General features: G+C 41.7%; 1 protein-coding gene across 8 annotated transcripts in view; it reads right to left on the bottom strand.

Moving 5' to 3' along the window:
* DAB2IP (DAB2 interacting protein) overlaps nucleotides 1-21,684 on the bottom strand; it is a 216,833-nt gene that overhangs the window by 106,171 nt on the left and 88,978 nt on the right. For all 8 annotated transcript variants that reach the window (XR_014896561.1, XM_085310844.1, XM_085310847.1 and 5 more), the window contains exon 3: nucleotides 17,052-17,170. Coding sequence is in view for 7 of the 8 variants with exons in the window: in XM_085310844.1 (XP_085166970.1) it covers nucleotides 17,052-17,170 (119 nt within the window). In the remaining variant the exon portion in view is untranslated. The remainder of the gene's footprint in view (nucleotides 1-17,051; nucleotides 17,171-21,684) is intronic.

The raw sequence follows: 21,684 nt of genomic DNA on the forward strand, positions 1-21,684 counted from the left end.
AAGGAGATGCTTTTCCCCCTCTGCCTCTGTTCCTTTCCCCATGCTCCAGCAAAGGAAGCTGCAGAGAGATTTCATGGTGTAACGACAAAGAACGGTATTTATAGGTGAACAAAACAGCAACTAAAGGTGAATTAAAAAGAATCACATCTCAGAAAAGAAAAGCATCCCAGATGCTCCAGCACCACACCACGCCGGCGACAAGCTGGCAGGCGAGCCTGGAAGATCCGGTCTAGTAGAGATTCACCGCCAAGGACCAACTGCTGCTGCAACAGGCAGCACGTGCCGAGAGCCAGGGTCCCCCACGTACCAGAAATGCCCCTCGAAAGAGAAGGGAAGGCAGAAACAGCCACTCGACATGCAACTTACTGGCTTCTTCCAGATTAAAATCRCTTAGTGAAAGAGCAGATTTTATTTCTGTGTGTGCATATACCTGCACACATAAACGCCCAGCTACGTACATGTAGTTTAGTTTTTTTCTCTTTGCTTTTAAAAYGAGTGTATTGTTCTTGCACTAAGAAAACAGCTAGTAGGTTGGTTAGTTTCAGCTGAGATTCTASAAAAAACTACAAGACTATATTCTCTTTTTAAACTTGATGTTTTTGATGTATTCCAAACATGACAGATTAAAGAGAAAGTCCTAAAAAAGTAGCAATTTCTCAGTATTAAGTCTGATTCAAGGAAATAAAGAATCAAATAGAGCATTTTTTGGAGTTTGAATACATATTAAATGTACTCATATGTATGAATACATATTCAATGTTTTTTTAAAAAGAAAGTCCTGAGATCAGAGTTGATGAAGTCTAAGAGAAATGAGCTGTTCTTCATCTTCGTCAGCAGTGACCCACACACAATCTCAAGACAAAGTTTTTTTTTTAGTTTTTTTTAAAAAACAAACAAACAAAACCCCCCCAAAAAAAACCCAGGATAACCATTTGGTTAAGCTAATGATTTTATACTGAAATAATGAAATGAGCACAATTTCCCCTGTGACGATTTAAGGTGCTCCTGTTATCCATTTAGGAATAGAGTATCTATGTCAAAATRACTGCCAGTACTGCGAGAATATACTATGTCCACTAAATTATGTGCACAAAGTGCACAGAAAGGAATTAGCTATCTCCATCGGTGTTGCAGTATTTAAGTGTCTTCCATGTAGAAACCATATCTCTAGCAAGAATCAGAGACTATCTGAGCTCCATTAAGTCTCCTTTCTTGAGGTAAAAATTTTTGCTTGAGGAAGGAGATCCTGTTTTTTTTAGGATTTGTTTGTTTAAATATTTTCAGGATTTTTTATTTTATTCATTTTTAAAGAGAGGAATTATTAATTTAATTCACAGATTTGCACAATCATTCTAACATTTCACCCTTCTCAATTAACAGAGCAACAGCATTAAAAAATGGAGGAAAATATATATCCAAAATATCCCACTTGTTAACATCTGGGGTTTTGCTTGAGTGATGATTCTTTTTTTTTTAATGCGTGTTTATTAAAAGCAATCTTTTATAACATCTCAATCATTTGCCAAAAAAATAGTATTTTTTAACCTAATGCTCAGAGTATTATATCATCCTATTACTACCCTGAAATAGAAGATAAATTTCAATTTCATTATTGAGATCTGAATTCCAGTCAATGACGCACACACYGGATGAAATCTAATGTAATTTTGTTTTCTAAATTCTCCTAGTTAAGAAAAAAAACCTTCCATTGATAATGCAAATGAGAACAACGAAACCATTAGTAAAAAAAATTCAAATATACTTRAGCTGATGGGAAAAGTCTCCCAAAAGGAAATGTCATGACACCTAATTAAATTATATATGTAGACTTGAACTGCAGTAGCGAGCATCCAATAGCTTGGGAAAAACTACATGGTTATATGTAGTTACAGTTACATCTGTAATACGAAATGTTCTAGCTGCCTAAATGCTTACCCTGCTCTCACTGCTATCCATGCAAGTGTGATTTGCCCTTTTAGYGAGCAGAAAATTTATTCTGATAACGCCGTAAGCCGGGCAAGGGGCTCTCTCGCGGCTGCCCGGCGACCCCGCCGCGCGGGAAGCGGAGCACAGCCCCCCGCTCGCCAGCCCAGGCTGCGCCCCCACCTCTCCTTGCCCAGCAAACCTACTTCCTTCTCATCCAGAAAGCTCTGCRCCTCAACAGGGCACACTTCCCGACTCTGCTGTTCTGCAAATTATGGGCTATAAAGAATTAATGACCGAATATAAATCAATTCAGTTCACAGAGAGAACGTGTGTTTTATGTGGTTGAGGTTTTCAAATAAAAGTAATTAGCTGATTTGGCATTTTAATCTTCAGAAAAATAAAGAAGCAATTGTTTCTGCTAAGGATGCGTTCAAACACGCAAACATACGCTTTAGCTTCTGCAACTACATTAGGAAACGCTATTTGTTGGCTAGACACGGTACAGCGGATACGTGTTTCTATTGTCTCAGGAAGTTTCTTTGTGATGAAGATTTCACTACATAGACTGCACCTGCTTTCCAAAAGCCAGCGCATCGCTAGATGTTTCTGAAGCGCCAGCTAAGCAGGCGTCTCTCCCAGGTAGACTGCTTCTAGGGACTGCTGAAGGAAGCTGGAACCAGTAAGATCTAGGTCACTGCCTCCACCGTGACCTCGGCTGACGCAAGGCCGGCGGCTGCGCCCGGCAGCTGTTAAGCAGTCCAGATGAATTTAATCAGAAGGTCTCAGGCCTGTTTTCTGCAAATGGGTGTTCACATATTCACCCCAAACCGCACCGGCGGCCGTCTCCGCAGCAAAGCTAAGGGCYGGGCAGGCGAGCAAGGGGGAGCCGGCGGGGCGCGCGCGGCGGGGGCAGCGTCGGCAAGCGCGCGCGGCTGCTGCTGCGACAGGTTTCTCTGCGGGTAAACTAAGGACTCTCCATCTGGCAGCTTTCCTGTAGTAGCAAACAGGCATCATGGAAACCAAACTGCTCTTCCTGTCTGAGGAACAGACAACCCCGCCGTGCGTATCAGAGCCTGACGGAGCTCGGCTAGACCACGCAGAGCAATTCAGAGCAAGCGACCCACCTCCCGGGGTCTGCTGCAGAAGGTGCCACTGCTTTGCAATTTTTTTTCCCTAGTTGCAGCATGAATATCTGAAGCTGTTTTGGCCTTAGTGAGAGAATAAACCCCTCACACTAGTAATTCTCATTTGCCCTTTGTAGGCCTGTGTCACATGAAAAAGTTCCCCGGAGTCCATTCGTTGAATTTCCCACATTAACACTCTGGGTACGTTTCGCAGACAAACCAAAGCGAGCCTGCAATGCACTTGAATTTACTTTTCCCCTATTCCCTACTAACAATTCATTTAACAGCAGCGTGGCAATTAAAAAAAATCAATATTCCATTCAGACACCAACGCTTTGTCTAGAGCATTACTTAAGGAACGTCTCCTGCAGCCTCTTCTTTGCCTGGACAAGRGATAAAGCAGAAAGGATACTATGGCAGTAGGTTATCCGATTGATTTGAGATGATTTTGCTTAAGGCCCACATGGTATTTGCAAAAGGTTTCAGACTGAGAATAGTCAGTGTGGATATGACATTCTACTAATAAGCACCTCTGTGCCAGAGAATGTGTATATAAGTACAGTTGCAGAGAAAAGCAAGCTTGCTTTATTATTTAATATTGTAGCACCCACCTGAATAAAACAGAGCCTGACACATGTCATAAGGAATTACTTTATGAACGCAARGCCCTTAGGCATTAAAGCCCCATTTGTATTCCAGTCATAGTAACCAAAAATAAAATAAAATAAATAAATAACAATCACATCTTCTTTACTGTGAAATGTCTTTCTAGCCATTCAGACACTTACTGCATCACTTCACTATTATAAGCTCTCTTACTGGAAGTGCAAGGGCAGCAACCAAGAACGGGGAAGAAAAGCAGAGACAAAGTGAACAGCAGAAACCACAACTGGGAAATCATTCTGATTTGCTGTGTTTGGGTTCACCTTAAAAGACTACAGCGCTTGCCCAGCGCAGACCCRCTCGCTGAAGCCCCCGTCCCCTGAAGGACACAGTGCAGCACCCCCGTGGTCTTCCCCAAATGCTCTATTTAGTATCAGGGACTACTCTGAGGATTCAAAACACTGCCCATCTGCAGACTCCGGAGTGGGAGTACACTTGGAAGCAGCCTGTTTTATTTTCATATTATTTAAAATAAGAGCTGTAATTGCCAGTTGCTGTTGTGGAAAAACACTCTCTCAAATGCAAAGAAACAAGGATGGTAAGGCGCAATGTGGAGCATGGGAAAGTCATGACGTGCCAAAGTCTCCAGGTTAAACAGTAGATTTTCTAAAGAAGATGAGAATGCTGTTAAAGTCAGAMGCATCTTTTACTTTAAATTATTCCAAGTAACAGGAATTCCCTTTAGTAGGGAATACTAGAGATAAAAGYTGTACAAAGAGGACTTCCCTGATCCCTCCTACATACTAATTCCCTGTTTCGTTTGCATGTGTGTGTTGCGTTAATTATGCAATTTCACGTTTTACTGTTGAGCAGATTCTCGGCTTGCGTTCAGCTCAGCAACAGACAGCAGCTCGTAGTCAGCACAAAAAAAGCTAGATTTTTCTACAGACTTGTTGACAAGAAATAACGTAAGGTTGTGTGGCAGGAAGAACAGTGCAAAGACGCGTTCAAGCAGAGCCCTTGAGCCCGCGGATGGGCGCCACCGCTAAGAAACGCCTAGCGGCACACTTGGTTCGGACCTCGGTCTAGTTAACGCAAAATTAACCTGACTGGGGAGTGATGTGTCCAGAATCACTAAGCCGGTCTATCGTGAGGTTCCTACAAATTGGTTATCAAGACACAGAAATAAAATGGAGAGTCACGACCCCAGGAGCAGCACAGCAAACAAGGACACAGAATGGAAGCCTGACTGAGCTGAAACATTTTCCAGCATACTTTTTCAAAYGTTAGATAACTTCGCTGGACAAAATAATCTAGCCTAAGCAATCTTCACTGTTGAATTTAACTTATTCTTTTTGGTCAGGTGATAAAACTCAACTTTTGAAGAGAAAATTAACACAGAATGGATAARTTTACAGATTTTTTCAGATCAAACTGTACAGACTGGGTATAACTAAGGTTCACAGTTGTCAAATAATGGTGGAAACAATGGTCAGACTACGTAAGTAACTCTAAAGCCAATTCACAGCATTTATTAAGGTAAATATTATTAATCACTTTTTGAACCATTTGGCGTGCTATAATCTCCATAAAGGTATACAAAGGTTTTGAAGCTCCAGTTGTGCTTCACTCATTTATGAGGATGAACTTAGTTGGAAGGAGTCAGTTTCTCCTATATAGTTTACTGATGTAAGCATTACCCTCCATATGCAAAATACCAATAGCATAAACCAAATTTAATCTTGCATTCTCTACGCACTGATATTTACAGAAAGAAAAAAAATACATAGAAAGAAAGTGTCCAGAAATACTATTCGCAGATCTGAGCGACAGTTGCACGGTCTCTTGGTGAAAGGTCTGTGGTTTTAACACACCACACATGAGAAAAAAATGCCAGAGAGGCAGGTGATACGGCACTCTTCCGACTCGGACAGCACCGATACGCTGCTCCAGCCTGTTACTTATTGGCATCATCTTTGCCCTTTTCTCGCACGTTCCACCCAAGGACCAAGAAGCGCTTCTGGACACATATCAAGGAAGCTGCCAACAGTCTTTGGAAGCATTACTACTTCCAACATTTAAGAGATCAGGAGGAAACCATTAACACAACGATAGAAGTCAGCTGATGATTTGCTCTAAGTTGCATGGTCTGTTAGAACACGTTCATGACATGTTAGACAGAATCAGAATTACTACCCTCTCTGTAGGGCTCAAATGCCTGTGTATATGAACTTGGGAATAACTAGTTAAAGGAAGAGGGATTGAGGAGATTTATATTAGCTAGACTTGCTTCCCTAGATGGTTCATWGAGCTTATAATAGCATGTGGATGTATGAAAGCAATTAAAAGAGCTAACTTAAATCTCTAAGTGCTCAAGGTTTACCAGCATACACCTCTAAAATCCTTTGCAATGCAACTGGGCCTCTTCCTCTACAGACTTTCTAGCAACCTTTCCAACATCAGGATAATTATTGTGAAGTGTGACCCAGACTGTGGTTACTGGTATAATCAAGAAAATCCCTGGAGGATTCAACATTAGGCATAATCTTACCAGCAAAGCAGACTTTCAACTGTTCACTAACATTTTTGCAACTAATAATCTTAAAAYTACACTCTCTACAAGCCTCTGATATACCTAGTGGCTTAGGGTTTACCCTGTCTGATACAGATCTGCTTACTAAGATGGGCTTCTGTATCCCTTATGCATGTGCCAMAACTGTAACCCCCAGAGCCTTCTAGTAAGGAGCATACTCACAGAAGGTGGTAGACAAGGGATGGAGCAAGACAAAGTCTAGATATTCTTATCTTAGGGACAGGCTAGTGCTGAGTGAAGCTCTCCAGCTTCAGGAGGCTGGACACTTTTGTTCTCTTGCAATGTTTTTCTAAGCAAACCTTGCACCCCTACTCTTTCAGTAACTCAGATTGGCTATGTGTTTCTACCTCTTTGGGAAGCTTATTGACTGTAGCGGATGTGACAATCTCTGATGCAGAGCAAACTTCCACTGCTAGGATCTAAATTCTTACTTGTTTCCAAAACGCAAGCTCTATGTAAGCCAACAGGGAATAACGGGAAAAAAAGTGAAATACTAATTCCAATCCAAATCGCTACCTCTTCTATCCATCCTGCCAACCTTGCTCTCTGCTCCCTAATCCATAAACCTGAACGCTGAACAGCAAATAATTCTGAGTGAGCTAGCGAGGTTTCATGCAGAGAACCTCTGCAGATGCAATAYGCAGCTGGGGAAGTTCCTGGGCAGTATTCAGCAGGACCACCACGGCACTCCACCTAGGCAGCCTGGCGTCACTCCGCTAATTACAGTTTGCTGGTCAAACCCTCCATGTTTGCCAACAGGCACTGCACAAACAACAAATTCCTCCACGTTTACTCACAGCATTAGTAAAAGGTACAGCGAAATTGCCACAATACAAGGTAATCATGAACAGTGCCATGTCATTGAGTAGAACTATTAAGGTGCAGCATTAAAGCAACCATTTCAGCATATATCAAAAGAAAAAAAAATGCTGCAACCTGGCTTTAGACCTGCAGAACCTGATGTTCCAAGAGCACAAAGAGCACAAATGACAGCTCAAACAGCTGGATTTTAAACCCTCGGCTTTTCCRCTGCTTTAGAACCTGAATGCAACTGAGAAATCATACAGTGCAAGTGTCTAAACAGAACCTCYCGATCCAAGTACCACCAAATTTGAACTGGAAACTTGGATCCAAATTACTTTCTTCCATTTTTTTTTAAGTAATAACACGGACAAAAATTGTTCCAATGTCACAAGGTGGTAAGTAACGTTTTTAGCTTTGACTGAAAATGCCAGGAGCATTACTAAAAAAGACAAAAAAAAAATCTGATTTTTCCTCATTAAAGATTTAAAAGAACAGAATAACTCAGAAACACCTCCAAAGCATCTCTTTTTCACCCTGTGCTAGGTGCGGAATTGGTCCTCCCAGGCCTGGAGGAATACGCAGCAAGCAGTGCAATGGCTGATCAGGTAGCGGTAAGGGAGGCATGTTACTCCTTGTCGTGGAAATGTCACATTCGAGCTCGAGAGGAGACCGCCCYGCAGCCTCGGCTCGCCCCACGACAGGGGCAGCGCGTGGCCTTCGCTAGCGCCCAGGACGGTTACGCACAGCCAGAGGGTGAACAACAGATTGCAGCAACGAGCTAATGCATCCAGCAGTCCTCAGCCTTTTAGTCTCAATTTGCAGAAACAATGCAATTTTTTAAACTTTGCTCTCACCAAAAATAAATAAATATCATCCATATGTAAATATGAACATATGTGTATATGTATACACACACACACACACAATACGTGCACACAGACATATACTTCTCAGGGGAAGCGTTACCATATAGCTGCAGACACATCCATAATGAAACAAAGCTCCCCACATGGCAAAGACAGCAAAACATTAATTATTCAAGGTACGTACAACAGAGTTATGTTAATCATTTGGTAACGACCGCAGGACTACTTTGCAGAGGGACTCCTATGGGGAAGAAGCACTGAATGCTTCAAATAGGGGATGTGTGTAATCTCTCATGTACCAGCAATGGAGCATGGGAGCTATTGCACTGGGCCGGTATAATCCTGGGGACATTTGTAAATCGGAACAAAGAGGGTAGCCTGATGTAAAACCTATGGCTTCATAATTACTAATACATTTACATCACTTTGTGAATGAATGCCACCATCCTCCTACACACTATCAGTCATGTACAACGCACACCACATCCCTTTCTCACATAATTACATATATAATCTTCGTGGATTAAAGCCAAAGTCACTGCAATTTATATTTCTGGCTTTGATTCAAATCAATTAAGTATTTTTTAAACAAATTTTATTTTAATTCCAGCTAAAAAGCACTGGTTTAATTCAACTAAATTCAGTTCTTGTTTCCTTTCATCACACCTGACCTGAATTTTTCTGAAGGGAATGGAAGTAAGGCGTTCTGTAATTGAACCAAAAAAAAAAAATCAAAATTACAAACGTTGTCAACCGGGTAAACAGGACCCTGGTATCAGTCCCACAGCAAGATACCCACTAGTGAACAATCCACCTGAAATCTCCCTAAAAATTGTTTCAAAAGGGGCTCCGTATCATAAGGTATTAGCAAAGAGTGTGGTAAGAAGAAAGGTCTGAAGAGCACATTTTCCCTCAGTCTGTTTTTTCTGCCTTCCCAGTTGATGGATGAACTTGACACAGTTGTTTCATATTCACAAGTCCTGAACATCATTACACCCTGCGTGCCGTACAACTAACTGCTAGCAGTGAGCTGGGTGCACACGCTGCCTCCAGCTACAATCAACGGATTTCTGTGCACGACCACTGCAATACGAAATTGGATAACAAGATATACATGTCAAACATCTGCGTCTTCCAGCGCCCCGAACAAAGGCTTGCAAACTTGCCCATGTCAGTTATTACATTTTCACTTACATCTCCATCTTTGCCTCTCGCACAAGCCTTCAAATCAGTGTTTGGCAGTTTCCATACAGAACAAAGCTAAACTCGTTCCTCAGCMTTCCCTCCTTCCAACAAAGGACACGTCTCCTGCTAATGGTAGTTGTCAATGCACAGACAGAGTAAAGGACAGAAAAATGTGATCCATCAAGCTATATAGCTCTCCTATGAGATGGGAATCTCCATTTTGAAGATGGAAACGGAGGCAGATGTCAGGCGGATATCCCTCCCCTCCCATGTCTACGCAGGGCTAGGGGCAAAGACCGAAGGCGCAGTTTGACACTATCTAATTAAACGCAACTGCACACCACCGTTGAAAGAAGTCCTCCTTCTTCCGCCCTCTCCCCCGTTACTGTGCAGCCATGGGAGCTGGCTCAAGACCGTAATCTAGCAGACCCCTCCCAACACTTCTCCCCCCCCAAACCAATAACTTTCCATGGAGCCAACCTGCCGACCTTCTCGAGACCGTGCRTCGGCTAGATCTGCTGCAACGGGAACACGTGGCCAAGAGACACAGGCAGGGGAAAGCAAGACCGGTCCTTTTAGTTAATGTTTTCATCCTGAGCAACAGSTTTCATTTTGTGCCAGAATGTTTAAGCCTGGGATAGAAGTACCTTAGTTTTCTAAATTTAAACTCTGTACTAACAGAAAACCTTTTCTGGTATAAAAGCTATAGTGCTGTCGTTTTCTTGCTCTCTTTTCTTTGTGTTTATTGACATGAAGAGTAATGCTAATGTAATTGCACTGAAATTCATGCACATGAAAGTCTCACCAGGGCAAAACCAGAATAAATGGTGGGTTTGGAAACAAAACATTAATTCAATGAAGTAGCAATATTTCTCTCTCATCTGAAGACTGTCCTGACACCACCAGCCACAATGAAACTTAACTGCCACCCTTGCTCAGACGGTATGAGGGGGACTATCTTCTTGTACCCTGAGGTGTATGCTGATACAGCAACAGCAGCGTCTCTGCCAGGTGATCGCCAAATAAAGAGCCAAAAGTATCTGTTCAAGCTGTAAGAACAGTAAAATGAAAGAAAGCATCCTTCTCTCTATTAATCAACCTGATCTTCCACTGCAAAAACAATCCCTTCTGATTATATGTATTTAACAAACATTCTTCAAACGCTAACCATCTGCAGCTGCAATACAATGCTTTGATTACAAATGTCAAAAAGATAGAGCATAGAATTAACTTCTCCTTATATAGTAGGTTTAGAAAAATGTGCCTTCATGCTACACTAATTCAGTGCCCTCAGTATGAAAACTCCCCATTATGATGTCTCATCAAATTAAAGCCAACGATACAACGATGTCATCTGTATCCTCACACAACACTGTATTTTGTAATTAAGCAGGACAGTCAAAGAATGGCCTTGCTTACAGAGAAAAGGTCAGGAATGCAAACCATATCTTTGCAAGCTAATTGCAAGATGCATGAGGCCAATTATCACAATAGCACTGCATATGCCGAAGTAGGAAGGATTTTATGATTTTGCTATGTGCCTCCAAGTTGAGTCAAAGTGATAGCTGTATCCCTATGGGGCACTGTGCTGCTTTGTTTCGACTGTTAGAAAAGTGKGAAGCAGAGAAACTTGAAAGAGAGGACCATTACAGTAATTCCAAATTCTTATCCCTTCCCCTGACATTTTACAATGGCTAGAAAAACTTCCAGGAATTAATAAAATTAATTAGACACAACTTCCCTGTTAAATTAGGAAGTTACTTTGAATATATGAGTGAAGTGCTTTTGTATTTCCTTGCAAATGTCACATATGCTTACCTTGGGTAGCTTCAGATACAAATCAGATTTATATGCATACGCACAAGCCTGAACATGTACGTATGCATGTGAGCTAAGACATCACTGTTGGCTTGGGAGAAACTGAAAAGCACCACAGTTTCCAGTCCATCTCCCCCTTCCTGAGGTTATTAAATGGCTTTAGCCAGGAAGAGCATCATACTGCTGAGCAGAGGCTTATAAAAAATACCTCTTATATGCACGGCAGCAACGAGACTGACCTGCAGCCTTCCATGTTTACTCAGACCCTTTAGTTTCTTCCCCTCATCAGAAACACGTAATGCAAGGAATGCTGCTTGGGGAAGTGCCTGAGCTTTCCAGGAGCTCTGCTTAACTGCTGGGGCTGCTGCTCGTGCACGATGAAATTGCTATTTCCACACCTTGTGCAAAACTCGCTCAAGCTCTAACTGCCCCGTCACCAGTCATTAACTGCAGCATCAAACAGATTCCAAAGGGGAATAAACACCACTGTTAACATGATGGAAACCCWAATCACCTGTATAAAGGAACAGCATATTATTTCATAAAGCTGATTATTCTGTTTCTTCCATATAAAAGATTTCTTTTGAGAGCCACTGAAACAAAATAAACTCCAAAACTCCTTCATCCTTCAGAGTATTATTCTTTTAAAAATATTTAAGTACATAATTTCTCAACTTCCTACTACCACGAGGAAGATGTGCAATGTAAGACTTCCTGAGGAGAACCAATAATTTCTTCCTGTATCACTCCTCTAAAGCAGTTCTCTGTTAATTCACTCTAGCCTCCTAACAGCCTTAAGTTAGAGATCAGTAATTAACTCTCTGGTTTAAGAAATATTCTGCAAAAGAATCTCATAAGAGGCTCATTTGCATATTGCTAGACCAGGTTGCCTTGCAGGTGAGGCCAACAGTCCTGAGATCGTCTTTGAATCTTTGCGCTACTTACAACTGACTGGGAGGTGGAGGGAGAACAGTCATTACTTACTGCAGGATAAAACAGACACTATTACCTGCTGGATGTTTCTGCTCCTTACTCTGCAAGATGTTGTATCTTGCACTTTAGTTACTGCTGACAGTGCTGAATGGTTTCCATACACAACCTCAATAGTGCTTCCTCAAAGTAATTTCATTATCGTGACCACCAGAGACCCCTTCGCAGTGGTTACCACGTTCTCAGTCCCACCCTTTGCTGTGCACCTACTATTGCAACTCCACCTACTTAAAATAAAGTTTCACTGGCTAAYGCTGTTTAAGTAAGAAGCCAGAAGAGAAAGCTCTCTAGCGCTTGTTAACACAGATCTGAAAGCCACTGATGCGTTCTGGGGTCTGCCAGGGTCCTAGTTCTGCAGTATGAGTCATTCCTCTTTCTAAAGGAAATAAAGCAATTTTTTCATACTTGGTAGTACAGCAGTCACCATATTCTCAAATTTAACCAGTTTCACCATGACTAAAAGTATTTGGCAGATCTGGTTTGTTGAGAATAAACAAACAAGAGATAGATCTAAAAAAAACCTCACAAACTGGGTTTACTGGAAGAGTACAGACACCCCAAGTTATTGGTGCTCTCTACTGTATCAAAATAAACTTCATGAATGTTTGACAAATCCACAGAGCAGACTCGTTTAACACTAGAGAAGGAGTTAAATGCACAGCAGTCCACGGGCTGTGCACTTTCTCTTTCCYCTGAGTTATAAGTGAAAAGATTTTAAAGGGGAGGGGGAACGTAGCTTAGAAAAGGGTAACACTGGTGCAAGTCTTTGGTGCTATTAATGCATGGCTGTATCCCTTCCAAGGCTGAGGCTCATTTAACAATCAGCCATATGCTCAGACTTTTGTAGTGCCAAGAAAAAGCATAAATGGAATGTTATCTTCTGGAACTATGAAAAAAAAAAAAGACTTGCAAAAATAATCCTAAGTGTTAGTAATTGAGTGTCCCCTAGCTCTAAATGAATTCCAGACTCACTGAGAGAAAGCATCTTCAGGAATGATCAATTTGGGGATTACATCAGAATAATGAGTTATGCAGAGTAAACGTGTTTCACTACATCATGGAAGTCTGAGCATCCCTCCGCTGCAGATGATACCATGTTCCTGCCTCTCCGTTCCAGTGCAAATTCAAAGTGAGCTCTGCCAGGTTCAGAGGAGACGAGATGAAGTTCGTAATTTAGGTTTAAACCAAAATAAAACTCATATAAACTGACTTTCTAAATGCCCCGGAAACTTACTCTTTCAGAAAATATGTTTAAAAGATCACTGTAACAAAGTGAAAACAGCAACCCAAAAGGTCACTATAACGACGTAAACAATCAGAAATGCCCTAACAGCAATAATTAAAACTGCCACAGARTAAGTTTCTCTGCATGTCCAAAGGCCAACTTGGAAACTCTCTCCATTGCATGTTACAACTGAGAAATATGGGTTAAATTAAGAAAAGTACATCTGCCAAATGCTTGATCTGTGGCCGATTCCAGAGAGGCTGCTACAAAGATGAACATTCAACGCYCCATGATAAAAATTTTGTCAGCTGCTGTAATAAATCAAGATGCAGGAAACATTGTTAATAAAAAGCCTCTCTAAAGAAACCTCTTTTTAGCTCTAATAAGCCATTTGAGTAGCCAACAAATTGAAAGGAGAGCTCATTCCACAGCCCTCCTTTAGGTCTTGCGTTTATATGAACTGATTTTAACAGATTAATGCACTACCCATATTGAGTAGTAGTTATACTTGGTCTGACTCTGCTTCTCTTATTCACAATCAATAATCTTACTTTATTACTATAACAAGGCTCCTATACAAATTCAGTGTGCAAAAGGATGACAAAATTTGGCTTGCTACACCAAAGGGAACCCCAGAGCAATTTACTGGTTAGTGCCAATCCCTTAATTCACCTTTTCCAAACAAAAAGKCTCTTCTCAATCAACATAAAACCCAACAACATGAGAAACAATCATGTTTTTTCTACAAGCATACTGGCTACAGTCAAGCAGAGCACATACTTATCTAACACAGCACTTTGAACCGTTCCTCAGACACTCTTTATAGAGAAAAAAACAGTTGGTTAAGATTTTACTAAAAGAGATTTATCTGTGTTTTCATAGTTACTCTAAACACACATGCACATGCCATGGTGTAACTGCAAAAAACTGCCCGGCAGTGGAACTAGGACCCTGGTAGGTGGCACGTCAACCCAACATACCAAAACACCACACATTTCAGAACTGTCAACTCCTCTTTAAGATGCAATGACCAAGCTTTGTGAGAGCTCTACAAGACTCTACTGGAAATCTGGCCTTTCTCTTTGCGCCAATGCAAGGCAGCAAAACCAGACTCTACCGACAAAATTAACAAGGCAATTCTGAATTGATGCCAGTGAGACATTCTGTGACATTTTCAATATTTAATGATGGCTCCTTGTTTTGCTTTGTTATAAAACTCACGTTGTACAAATTTCCCACTATTGTAGGAGGTAATCATTTGCCATTTTAAATTTACATAATGTATTTAAATGTATGCATCAATCATAAACAGGATAAAAAGCACAGAACTGTTTGTTTATATTTCTCCTCTCTGYTCTACATACATCCCATGTCCAACTAGGTAGTTATCTGTACATATATGCACACACTTCAAAAATTTATATATTCTTATACGCAAAATTGTTGTACATGGCAAGATAAATAGGACACGCAAGAAAAGGAAAAATGTTTTAATTGCATTTATTGCATTATTCATTTTTTGCTATGGCATCTCCCATAAAAAACAAAAAAACAAAAAAACAAAAAACAAACAAAAAACAAACAAAAAAACCCTATACAGCTCCAGAACAGTAAACTGTTATAATGGTTACTTACACCAGAAGGACAGTTTGCAGAGTATGAGCCTGAATACAAGATGGAGTCAAGAATCAAATATTTAAGAACCAAATATTCTGATACAAGATGCTTCCTTAAAGCAATTCTYGGACTTCAAGACAAGGCAGCAGAGCAGAAAGTGAATGAGAGTGGTCTAAAAGGCTCAAGTCCCTTCATACATAGAACACAGCATATTGCTATTTTTARTAGACATGCAAACGTTCAGGAGGATAAATTATCTGTCATAACCCAATCTTGGTGTGTGACCAAGAGGCCCAGCTATTGCTTTCTTTAACCTCTGTGAGAGCTACAGAACTTAAAGCCAACATCTCCTGCAGAAGGACTGCTTGCATTATAGATCCGACAATGTTATGCCAGCTAGGAGACTAAACGCTTGTAGCCAAAAGCTACCTAGAGTCAGATGGCCTCCTACTATAGACCAGGGCATATTTATATATCACAGATGAAGTTTACGAGTGATTGCTGCCTAATGGAAGCCTTTCATTTTCAGTTTCTAAATACGCACATAAGCAAATCTTTGGGTTTTATTYAAGCTAAATGCTACCTCTCCTCTAACTTCCCTGTTAAGTTCTACACTGAAAAGGTACTATAGCCATTCACTGAATCTCTTAAAAGACAAGMAGTGATAAACCTGGCTCTGTCTGAAAGGACAGTGATCCCCAGTAAGCTCCAGAATTCTGGCCCTGGGAGGACAGGGAAATTACAAGGATTAATTTAGAGAAATGACTTTGGCTGCAGGGCTGGCCAAAAAGTTCATCTGTGTCTTATACTGCCAGTTCACAGAAAGAAACAAAACTCAGCTAGATAGAGAGCAAATACTGTTTAACATGCCAGTTCTCACTCTGAGTGAGGGAGCAACAGCCTTGGTGGAGTCCCTGATGTCTAGCTATACTTGCTTGTCTTCCAYATGGAACACAGTGCCCTACCTTGAGCATTTGTGAAAACTGCAGCCCAAGAATCAAATCARCTCCATCTTCCCCTACACTAACCTCTGAAATATTGCTCTGCACTGACCAGGACAGTCCTTTCACTTGCAGAATTCAGAAGAAAAGAGCCTAGAAGGCTGTAATAGGTCAAGTAAGGAAAAATATAGACTGGCAATTGTCATTTCTGGACTTCAATCATTAACAGCCCCTCCAATGAATCCGGAAGTATAGCTAAACAGAAATGGAAGTTGTCAGTGGGTTTTAAAGTGAAGTGTGTARTCAGCGGAGTAAAGTATTGCCTTGATGATTTAAGCTCCCACTGCTAGAAAATGTATACATCAGTGTACATCCTTGTTTGGAATCTAGTATTTGCTATTTTTCAGATACAGGCTTTTCTTGGCACCTCCATACTTCTATGTCATTCCCTGAAGAGAGTCACGTAAGGTTGACAGATCTCCTTTTTGCAAGCAAACAGTTAGTTCATTTATGTGGTTACTAACAGCATCTGCCTTCACCTGTAGATGAAGGTCAGAGTTGGGTACACATAGATTTACCTAGAAACGTGTGTCTGCCTCACTCACATATTCACATAAATCTACACATACATAAATACATTAAAATCCAATAAAGCACTACTTAATGATCAAACTTAATTTCAGCTTAGGCTGAAGAATTAAGACAAAGTCTCATTTCCCCTTCATTTTGCTTGCAATCTGCTCCAGTACTGACCACCCCAAGTCAAATGCTTGCTCTGCTCCACCTGCACGTTCCCTGCAACGCGTCCCCTCTGGACTGAGAGATCCTGTCATGGCTCAGCCTGAAAAAGCGGCTTCAGCCACACGCTGAGAATCCATCTCAGTGTAACGACAGGAGTCAACGGCTACGGAAGACATGTAGGGAGGAAGGGCGGGGGGAAGGATTTGGGCAGATTACTGTTGTTGCTGTTCTATGTTATTGTTCATAAAATGTGTAACCCAGCAATGTTCAGCGTGAGCATCCCTCTCCCTCCCTCCCATCAGTCAGCTTTGGCTGCGGCATCTACGTGCTATTTATATGCTGCTGCATCAACTCTAGGATTTATTGTGGAAAAAAAATAATAAAAAAAAAAACAGAACGGACAGGCTTCTCCATGCATGTTATTCAGCCTAAAAGGGAAGGGGTTGCATCGGACGCTTGCCAACAAATTAAAATCACCCCCACTGCAATTAAGCAAGTCTACTTCTATCACAGAATAAGGTAAGCAAGATATCGGCAAGCCCTGGGAAAAAAAAATCAGTTTCTTCGTTCTGCGTCTCAGTCGCTCCGTGCTCCCCGCGCCGAGGAAGGGCTCCTTACCTTTCATCGTCCACGCTCCTGAAGCCAGGTAAAACGTGCCGGAAGCTGCTGTTCCTGTCGAGCTTCGGTTGGCTCTTTGTCCTTTTGATGGAGCCTTTAAGCCGGCGGCTGAGGAACCCCTGTGGGGTGAGAAAGGAGACAGACAGACAGAGCGGGCTCCGAGCCCGCCCTCCCGCACCCCGGCGCGGCTAGGCAGGCTGTCCCCTCCGGCCCCCCGCGCGCGCGGCCGCCGGCAGCCCGGCTCCCCGGCAGCCCGGCTCCCCGCCTGCCGCCAGCATCTGCTCCCAGCGCTCGCCGAGGCCAGGGCGCTGCGTCGGCGCGAGACTCCCCAAAGCCTCCGTTACCCTGGCAACCATCAGCTCACATAAAAATACTGTCTGAAAGACAAGACTAGCACGTTGCAACTCCTGGCGAGGGGAACGATCGGGACACGGGGCTCCGGCTGGCGCCGGCTGCCAGGGCCACCCCACGGGCGCAGGTGCAGAAATCACCCACTCATCCCSGTGGCCAGGAGACAGGTAATAACTTAATTACCCGACCAAAACCCCCTGGATTTCACCCATGGCTGGCAGAATTGGACTCAGGTGTTTTCAATTCACATAAAAATACCCTCTAGTGCATACAGAAACAGAGTCTGGGATCTGCAGCTCTTCAGCGGCAGCTCGTGCCGGCGGCTGCCCTTAGGGACGGGGAGATCTTGCCCTGCACATACAGCACGTTCTCTGCTCTSCTTCTCCGTCCCTCACGGAACATAAGTCATGGCTCTTACAGTGCTCCAGAGCAAAGCCAGCACTAAACGTTTTAATAGCAAAGCTGCTAATGTGTTATTTGCTTATTGTTAGGAGTTAATGTTCTACATAATCTCAACATTAAATTTAATCTCTAGGCTAAATATGGCAATAAAAGAATAATACTATTGTGGTGTCCAGCATTTACAGTATGAAAAAATAGTCTTAATGGATCAAGCATGTTAGCTAGAGAAAGTGGGGTAGCATTTTAAAGAGAAACCAGAATTTCATAGCAAAGCCTCAGAAAGTGCTCTTTTCCTACGCTGTCACATCAAAGAAATCAATTAGCTGCATACAAACAACTTGGCAAATGCCTGCATGACCTGAGATTCAGCATACACCACCTTCCTGTCCTATCCTCAGCAAGGGAGTAAAGATACCCTCTGGATCAAGCACAGATTTTGACRTACAGGAAAAAAGAAATGTGAGAAGAACAGGATTTTTTCCATTGGTCCTGGGTCAGCATCCCAGCTATACCCCAGAGCAATCCTCTCCATTCCAGATGTGAGTCTAAGTAGCTTCTCCAATCAATCTTAAGAAACAGATATGGGTCATATACCCCATAGCAGCTTCCTTTTATAAATTGATACTCCTTATATGTCTGCCAGGAAGATAATCATAGTATAACTTGTATCCAGCCTGTCATTTGTTCATTCTATTTAAATATGCCTTCCCCACCTAGGATATTCATGGGTCACATTATGTCCTTCTCAGATTGCAAAATTTCCTGGGGCAGTATGCGCAGCTCTTGTTACGGAAGTGGCTTTCCTGTTTTTTAATTCAACAAGAATTGGAAGTATGTAGATAACCAAAGGTGTTTCACATTTATTAAGTACCACTTTACTTACAAATGACATATAACATGCATTCATGTGAACTGAGTATTCTTTGGGTGCTATCTGCATGATTAAAATAGGAGGACAGARAACATATGGCCATCAGGTTATATCCTCTGCTGTCTTACACAAAGGGAAYGCACAGGAAATAAAGACCTTTTCAGAAGTGTTTTGTCTTTGAGAAATACCTTTAGAGAGGCTCATTTTTATAGTATAGGGAAATACCAGAAAGAGGGAATAATGTGACTCAGAAATGGCAAATTTGGGGATCTCCTCCTCCATTACRTTTTGGATAATGAGGAGAACACTGATAAGATATTTGCCTCTGTACGCAGACCTCTGCCAGGTCTCACATTTTTGATAACAACTCTCCATGCTTCTCCTCTTCCTGCACAAAAGGCAGGAGACCGTCTGTACGTCGGCAGCAAACACACTGAAACGTGCAAGACTCATCTCTCCATAAAGTTAGTGAAATGCAGCCAATATGTTTACTCCTTTCATACGGATAGTTGGGATTGACACATCATAAAACAAAAATTTTTATTTTAGCAATATTTTTTTTCCCCACCGTTATCTCCTTTTCCGACTCCTAAGAGGAAATCTCCAGCCATCTCCTCTAAGCCATGCTTGCTATGGAGAATAGCCTGCTATGGAGAGTAGCCAATACTCTGTGAAGACCAAATATCAAAAACATGCAACTGGCCAGTCACCCCATAGTGAGCAGCTTTTGCCCAGAAGCAAGAGACTCGATTTCCTTTACCACTGCCAGCCTAACCGGCAAACATGTCATAATATTATCAAGCCACTTTTTAAAATTCAGTAACAGCTTTCAACTCTGGACAGGGAATTGAGAACATACTTTCATATACTTTCTGTAAGAAATGATCACAGCTTTCTTTCACTATCTTTTATTTCACATCTTGAAAATTGTTAGATGATTTGTGCAGGATTTGGAAATTAGAATCCAGAGTTGCTATAAGACATTACTTTCCTTCTGGTTCCCACTGTTTTTACATTCATTGCCACCAGAAGATCACCCTGTGCCACTTTCAGTTTTCAATGCTAGTTTCATTGGAAGAATGGTATGTCASATATTTCAACGCAGATAAATTATAATGCTATATAATGCTATAGCAACAGTTTACACTTCCACAGTGCATGCCAGAGATCAGAAACTACTTTGTGAAATACTACCTTCTTCAATAGTTAGGTGGGTAATTCAGAAAGAGAGAGAGGAGGTGGCCTCAGCAAGGCAAGACAGAGAAGCCAGCCTGGGGTGTGACTGCCATGCCTTCCCGCTGAGATCATCAGCACATCATCCATTTCTTCTTCGTATATGACTTTAAACAAGATTTGATTCTGATCTCTACAGGAACAAGGCTAATCTTACCCTACAAACACTGCCTGCTCCTCTAGCCTAGCTGCATTCTTGGGGGTTCTAGTAATTAAAGTTGCCCTTTATATTACAAGTTCTTTGTGTGTTTTTAAGTTTATACTGAGAGCTATGTAGTGCAGAACTGTGTCTTTCTATTTGTGGGCAGCATTTACCATTAAAAATAAATAAATCTTAGGAAAAAATAAACTGCTAAGTTAGGAAGGTAATACAGTGAAGTACAAAATAAGTTAATGTCCTGTATTAAATTACAATACATAGAAATCTGAAGAGCAAAAGAATCTCTGCAGAATTTACTGCAGCAGAAAATCACGAGATGCCACAGCACTTACTCTGGGCCTGGACCCAGYCCAGGCAGAGAGAGACTGTTCACACGCAGCTCAGGAAACTCTGCAACCACTTAGCCAGGATGGAGAGTAGCAGCACTGCTCATGGTGCACGAAGCAATATTCCTGCATTGTGCTGCATTGCAAGGGTAGCATGTTCCTGAGAACTAATCCAAAATGTGCATGTAGCATAGCATTCGACAATACATCACAGGCATCTGCTAAAAATTACGATGTCATGGGAAAGCAGAGCTTATTTTTTCCTTCAATAATCAATGTTTTCTCCCAGAACAGGAAGAAGGCGGCATCACATAAACTAGCAGACAGGAGATTCAAAGGAAGCAAAAGGAGAAACTTTGTACCAGTTGTCCTGCACAACACCGAACGCTCAGCATAAGCAAGAATAATGCTTCCTCTTCCCTTACTATAGGTCTATCCTTGTTTAGCCCAAATGACTGTTCAAACTTTGCTGGAATACAATGAAGCAAACTTGGGATAACAATACTTTCTTTATAGGGAGCAGGCATAAAGTAAATACTCTCTTAAATGCAAGCAGAGGTACTAACCATATAAATCCGTCCTTTGTACAACCACTAAAATATTCTTTGAACAGGAAGAGGTATTTTAGGGTCACTGGAGAAGAGACAGCCAAGTACACAGAACCATGCGGGGCTGCATAGTTGGATGGAGACCCACCATGCATCAGAGCCTGCACAGCGAGCACAGAACCCAACTAACCTAGTAACAGAGACAAGCAGAAAGCTCCCACTGTGCAACTAAGTGATTTAACTTTTTCAAGTGCAAGAGCCTTGTTTTCCTTGCTTTATTTCTGCAGTACAACACTGAGCCTAGTATACAATTGCTCTAATTAGAAGAGCTGGGTGAAGTTATAATAAGACACAGAGAAAAAAGGCAGAAAAAACCCAAAACAAACCCTTTTGAGGAATGGCTTAATCATAGCCACAGCTACTTAAGCTAAAACAAGACAGGCACACTTCAGAACAGGACAATTAAATCTGCTGTGATTTGGGCTGTTTTTTCTTATATATTTGGACAAACCTGAAATCTGATACCATCAGCTTTGCAGGAATGGCAGATTCTTTTTTTTTTTTTTTTTTTTTTTTTTTTTTTTATTTCTGCCTAACAATCTTGGCATTTCCAATTACTGTAGAGGCTGAATTAATTTGAATACTGGAATCCTTCTACAGCATATGTGCAAATCCATTGGAACTGTATGCCTTTGAGAAGGAGAAAACATGTACTTACATACACCCTGGGCCATTGAGAAGA

The sequence above is a fragment of the Rhea americana genome, unplaced genomic scaffold (genome assembly GCF_003343005.1).
Source record: "Rhea americana isolate MKP2758 unplaced genomic scaffold, rheAme1 scaffold_328, whole genome shotgun sequence".
Taxonomy (NCBI): domain Eukaryota; kingdom Metazoa; phylum Chordata; class Aves; order Rheiformes; family Rheidae; genus Rhea; species Rhea americana.